Source organism: Chelonia mydas, chromosome 3, assembly GCF_015237465.2.
Source record: "Chelonia mydas isolate rCheMyd1 chromosome 3, rCheMyd1.pri.v2, whole genome shotgun sequence".
NCBI lineage: Eukaryota > Metazoa > Chordata > Testudines > Cheloniidae > Chelonia > Chelonia mydas.
The window spans coordinates 179,635,195-179,641,194 of record NC_057851.1 but is presented as its reverse complement, the minus strand read 5'-3'; the positions used below and the strand labels follow the sequence as shown (position 1 = coordinate 179,641,194).

Genomic DNA, 6,000 nt, shown 5'->3' with positions numbered 1-6,000 from the left:
ACACTTGTTGTACCTCTTGCTAATGGGCAAAAGCTCTTATTATTTACCTAGTAATGTGGGCAAAAATTATTTAATAAAATGTAACTTTCAAATGCGCTACATGGAGTGGTTTAAACTTAATGTGATAAATAAAGGCGAGGGAGGGTTAGCTATAAAATCCCTTTTAGTAGCTGTTCACTACTTGCTTTACCTGTAAAGGGTTAAAAAAAAAGCCCACAGGTAAAAGGAAGGGAGTGGGTACCTGACCAAAAGAGCCAGTGGGAAGGAAAAAAACTTTTTATCTGTCTGTAGTTGTTCTCCCAGAGAGCAGAGACAGGGCTGGAGCTATGCTGTAAAAAGCTGTAAACCAGGTATAAAAATCACCAGATCATACCTAGAAACTACTCTTTTTGAAACCCCAGATATGTAAGTAGATCAGGAAATGTCTAGAAAGATGCCATTAGGTTTATCTCTTTTATTCCTTTATGGCTTGTGGACTCCTCTGTGCTAACCCCCAAATGCTTTTGTTTTGCGTGTAACCATTGAGCTGGACCTCAAGAAAACCATTATTGATGCTTAATTATTATATTTGCTTTCTTTAAATCTAGCAAAAAGCCTAAGTTCCAGATGTAATTTTTTCCTTTTTATTTTTAATAAAATTTATCTTTTTTAAGAACAGGATTGTGGGGTTTTGGGTCCTAAAAGGTTTGTGCATATGTTGTTTAATTAGCTGGTGGCAACAACTGATTTCCTTTGTTTTCTTTCTCAGCTCTTCTCCGGAGGGGATGGATGGGTAAAAGGGCTTGAGGGTACCCCACAGGAGGAATTCCCAAGTACACCTTCCTGGGTCAAAAGGTTTTTTTTGCACTAGGGTGGTGGCAGCATCTACCCATCCAAGGGCAGAGAGAAGCTGTAACCTTGGGAGTTTAATACCAGCCTGAAGTGGCCAGTATTAATTTTTAGAATCCTTGTGGGCCCCCACCTTCTGCACTCGAAGTGCCAGAGTGGGGAATCAGCCTTGACACTTAAAAATCCTGTAACACTCCGGGAATGATTAGGGTACTAACAGATTTCAGAGTAACAGCCGTGTTAGTCTGTATTCGCAAAAAGAAAAGGAGTACTTGTGGCACCTTAGAGACTAACCAATTTATTTGAGCATAAGCTTTCGTGAGCTACAGCTCACTTCATCGGATGCATACTGTGGAAACTGCAGAAGACATTATATACACAGAGACCATGAAACAATACCTCCTCCCACCCCACTCTCCTGCTGGTAATAGCTTATCTAAAGTGATCACTCTCCTTACAATGTGTATGATAATCAAGTTGGGCCATTTCCAGCACAAATCCAGGTTTTCTCACCCTCCGCCCCCTCCCCCCCCCCCCCCCACAAACTCACTCTCCTGCTGGTAATAGCCCATCCAAAGTGACCACTCTCTTTACAATGTGTATGATAATCAAGGTGGGGTACTGACAGACTCTGAAACGAAAAAGCCTTTCACCACAAATGCTAAATCAGGGAAATAACCTCATTAGTAATAAGCCCCATGTACATATAATTCATCTCACTCTAGAATCCCTTTAAAAGAACACTGAAAGTTAACAGTAGTCTCTATACTGAATGGAGATATATGGATGATTTTTCTGGGGAGGGAGGTATCTGTGTTTCGGGTCATATGGGCGATTTTGCAGGGGGTCAGCTCCCTCCCAGAGCCTGCACCCTGCAAGCCCTCACGCACCTAATCCTCTGCCCAAGCCTTGAGCCACTTCCCACACCCCAAACCCCTCATCCCTGGTCCCACCCCAGAGTCCACGCTCCCAGCCCACAGCCTTTACCCCCTCCCACACCCCGACTCACTGCCCCAGCTCGGCGCCCCCTCCCATACTCCAAATGCCTCAGCTCCACCCCACAGGTGGAGCCCTCTCCTGTACTGCAAACCCCTTATCCTCAGCCCCCCCCCCCCAGAGCCCTTACCCCCTCCCGCACCCCAACCCCCTGCTCCAGGCCAGTGAAAATGAGCAAGTGAGGGAAGATTCAAGACGGAAGGAGGAGGATGGAGTGAGCAGAGGGCGGGGCCGCGGAGAAGGGGTGAGGCCGAGACAAGGATGTTCAGTTTTTTGCAATTAGAAAGTTGGCAACCCTGTCTCCGGGGGAAGTCAGTGGGGGTCTGTGGTGGGAGGTCAGTGTTTGACAGCGGGTCTGCGCTTAGTACCGGGTATCAGTGACACGCTGCCCGACAGCAATAGCCCAGGCCGCAGGCCCAGAGCAGCCTGTGGTTGCTGAGCCCGCCCTCGGGGGCGTGTCCCTCGCCGTCCGCCATAGCAAGGCGCTGCCACCAGGGGGCCCTGGCCCTCGGGATTAGTTGAGAGAGCGGAATTGAAGCTCGGCCGACCGCGGCTGGCGGCCCCGCGCTCATGGGAGCCAATGGAGCTCGGCTTTGTTCCGCTAGAGCTCAGCCTCTGAGCCAATCGGCTGGGGCTTTGTAGCGCAGCTGCCAGGCCGTGACCCTGGTGTCATGGCCGCTTGCACGGGGTGCCAGGTCTGCTGCCGCGCTGGGCTCAGGAAGCTGGCCGCGGCCAGCAGTTTCCGTCCGCTGCTCGGCACCATGAGGCGTTGGCTGGGACCGGGCGCTCGGCTGGTACAGCTGGCCCAGGCCCGAGGCTTGCAGGGCGGCGCCGGACCCTACAAGGTGGCGTCGGTGGACGTGGGGAGCAGGTAACGAGGGGGCCGCCGGGAGAAAGCAGCGTCCGCCCGGGGGACTCAGTTCCCCCTCTCCACCGGACCGGGGACCGTCTCCTTTCTCCCTGTATCCCGGGGCTTGGGCCTGGCCCCCGCGCCTGCCACGTCTTCCAGCTGCCCCAGAGCCTTCTGCTCCCTCCTAGAGCAGCTCCCTTCTCTGTCCTGCGGCCTCTCATCCCGAGCCCCCTGCCCACTCTCAGAACAGCCCTCCTCGCTGCCCTGTGTCTTCTGCCCTCCCTCAGAAAATTCCCCCTCGCTGCCTTGCGCCCCGACCCCCCTTCCCCGAGCCCCCTGCCCTCTTCTAGAACAACTCCCCTCGCTGCCCTGTGGGGTCTGCCCCACTCCCACCCAGAACAGCCCCGCTCGCAGCTCTGTGGCCTGCTCCCCTGCCCCTTCCAAAACATCTTCCCTTCACTGCCCTGCTCCCTTAGAATCATAGAATTTCAAGGTTGGAAGGGACCTCAAGAGGTCATCTAGTCCAACCCCCTGCTCAAAGCAGAACCAATCCCCAATTTTTGCCCCAGATCCCTAAATGGCCCCCTCAAGGATTGAACTCACAACCTTGGGTTTAGCAGGCCAATGCTCAAACCACTGAGCTATCCCTCCCCCCCTTCCTTCCAGAACAATCCCTCCTGTAGGTGTTCTCCCCTCCCATCCCACACCATGGTTTGTCACTTTCTTCTTCCTCTGACCCCAGGGTCGCTTCCCATCTGGGTATGCCTCCTTGATCTCTGCTCCCCACTGCCCATTCATGTCCAGTGTCTGCTGAGAAGTGTGTGTTGGTGGGGAGAGGCGGGTTTGTGTAGTTTTGCTTCAACCATCCCTTTTCCAACGCACAGTCTCCAATATGCAGCTCGTGGAGCCAGAGGTGAATAATAATTGCTAAACACATTGTTTAAAATCCACTGGTCTCCTTTTCTTTTTATGCCAGGCCTTACTGCACACAGTTGATGCACTGCTCTTCAGTAGCCCTTGCAATACCTTGTCATGGTGGTAAAGTGATTTGCAATAAAAATCCTCCCATCACAATGACTAAGGTAGTTTATGTCATGGTGGTATTGGTGCTGAGTTATGCTGGTACCTTTATAAACTAGAAAAGTATTAATACACAAGCCATTTAAGGTTAAAGTATCTCAGAAATTACCATCCAGATGTGGACTTTTCCTGCAATTTAAGATTTAGTGGCTGATTCCCTTTCCCCACATTTGATTGATAAATTTCATCAGAGGAGCTGTTTGAAAGTTTTAGAAATAACAAGGGGCCTGATCCAAAGTCCATGGAAGTCAGTGGAAAAGCTCTAGTTGACTTCAGTGGGTGTTAGATCAGGCCCTAAATCAATGGAAGTAAATAAGAAAATTGAATGTCATTTGAACTTTTTTTCCACTACACTCTCACATACATAACTGCCAAATAATGGGCATAGTCTTACCTCTAAATGTAAAAGTGTGTGTATCAGATCTTCCCCTGCACTTTTTCGATTAAAGTACTGTCTGCTGTCACTGAGAAAAAGTGTTTGTGTGGGGTGTAAATGTGGTACTTTTTGCCTTGCATATATATACCCTCTCATTTTGTGTTGATTTTTTTTTAAACATTTAATACATACACCAATGAGAATAATAGCCCTTAATAGAACTCTTAAAACTCTGAAGCATAGGGGAGACTTGCTGGTTTCCAATAGAATATAGAGCCTTTCATCTCTAAATCAGTGGTTCAAATCTAGCCAAATTCAGTACGGAGGAAGATGTTACTTTCTGGCTCTTACTTTGCAGATATGAGAAGTGGGTGCTTATCTCTCTTGTTCCACATGACTTGCTACCTGTTGCAGATGGCAGTCATAGCAGAGAAGTATGGGATGGAATTAGTTTGGAGATTAAGGGTTTGTCTGCACTCCCCTGCAGTTTGGAAGAGGGTGGGGAGAATAGCAGTGCACCCCAAAATGGTGTGCTGTAACTCCCTCATGTAGCCTACTTCAAACAGAATTACATTAATGCAAGCTAGGAACCTCTTAGTTCATGCACACAGAACAGTTACAGCACAGCACTTCGGTGCACACTGCTATTCACACCCCACCCCATTGTCCAAACTACAGGGCAATGTAGATGTAGCTTCAATTTTCCTTTCATCATAGAAGGCGGTCACTTTGGGAATTGAGGCAAAATTGCTGAACAGTAGGGAAGCTTGTACTCTTATTTCCTATTCTGTGGATAGATAGAGGGCTTCAGCATCCTGACTTGTCAAAGCCAGTTTCTATCATGAATAGTAAATATAATCAATATTTTCTAAAAATATGAAACATAAAATATGAATGTATAGTAGTTGAATAGAGAGGTGTTGATAAACTGATCCTCATTTGTCACTAATGGCAGTTATCTTCTTTTTAACAGAAAGTTGGAAATTTCCTCTGGAAAACTGGCCAGATTTGCTGATGGATGTGCTGTAGTGCAGGTAAAAAATCTATGCAAACTCAAAATGTCAACTTGGATAAATGTACTGTTTTTTGTTGAGATGTCTCAGCCATGTATGGTAATTGGACTCCCTACTGGATCCACAGCTAGCTACTGCATAGAAAAAAAACTTTATTAGGTTTCCAGAAGCCTCACCAGTGCACTGTAGATTCATGTTTTCTCTTCACTTGGAAAATTCTCTACTGAGAAATGAAACTAAATGATACATTTATGAAAATGTCTTTTCTAAAAGTAATTTCACTGTTTTTAATCAAGTTAGGTGATACATCAGTGATGGTCACAGCAGTCAGTAAAACAAAGCCTTCTCCATCCCAGTTCATGCCATTGGTGGTGAGTACTAATTGTAATTAAACAAACTGCCCAAATTGATAACTATAAATAATAGTAGAGAAGTAGAACTTGAGTCCTCAGATATTTCAGTTGGATTTTAATGTAAATTGTTTTGTCTCTGTGGTTACACCAAATAGAATATTCAGCTATTAAATTCAGATGTATTGTCATCTCTTACCTTTTTTTATAGGTATATTTAAGAGAGAGCAGTAATTACAGTTTTGTTTATGAATCCCTGTTTTGTTGTATAAGGTTGACTATCGCCAGAAAGCTGCTGCAGCAGGAAGGATTCCCACAAACTATCTTAGAAGAGAACTTGGTTCCACTGATAAAGAAATTCTTACAAGCAGAGTAATAGGTAAGACTGAGACTGATAAAAGACTGAGAAGACAGTGTCCAGTACTTTTTTTGTTGTTTGTAATATCCTCATTGAAAGTTTGAAAAGAGAGGGCTACCTGTAACCATCGTTTTCAGCGAATATTGCCT

General features: G+C 46.6%; 1 protein-coding gene across 8 annotated transcripts in view; it reads left to right on the top strand.

The window, feature by feature from the left end:
* The first annotated feature begins 2,427 nt into the window (after positions 1-2,427).
* Positions 2,428-6,000, top strand: part of PNPT1 (polyribonucleotide nucleotidyltransferase 1) — an 86,325-nt gene continuing 82,752 nt past the window's right edge. For 4 of the 8 annotated variants that reach the window (XR_005224918.2, XM_037895955.2, XM_037895957.2 and 1 more), the window contains exons 1-4: positions 2,434-2,695; positions 5,104-5,164; positions 5,440-5,514; positions 5,767-5,872. Coding sequence is in view for 5 of the 8 variants with exons in the window: in XM_037895955.2 (XP_037751883.1) it covers positions 2,496-2,695; positions 5,104-5,164; positions 5,440-5,514; positions 5,767-5,872 (442 nt within the window). In the remaining 3 variants the exon portion in view is untranslated. Of the gene's footprint in view, positions 2,696-5,103; positions 5,165-5,439; positions 5,515-5,766; positions 5,873-6,000 lie in introns of all 8 variants that reach the window. The other 4 variants (XR_005224916.2, XR_005224917.2, XM_037895958.2 and 1 more) reach the window with 3 other exon arrangements.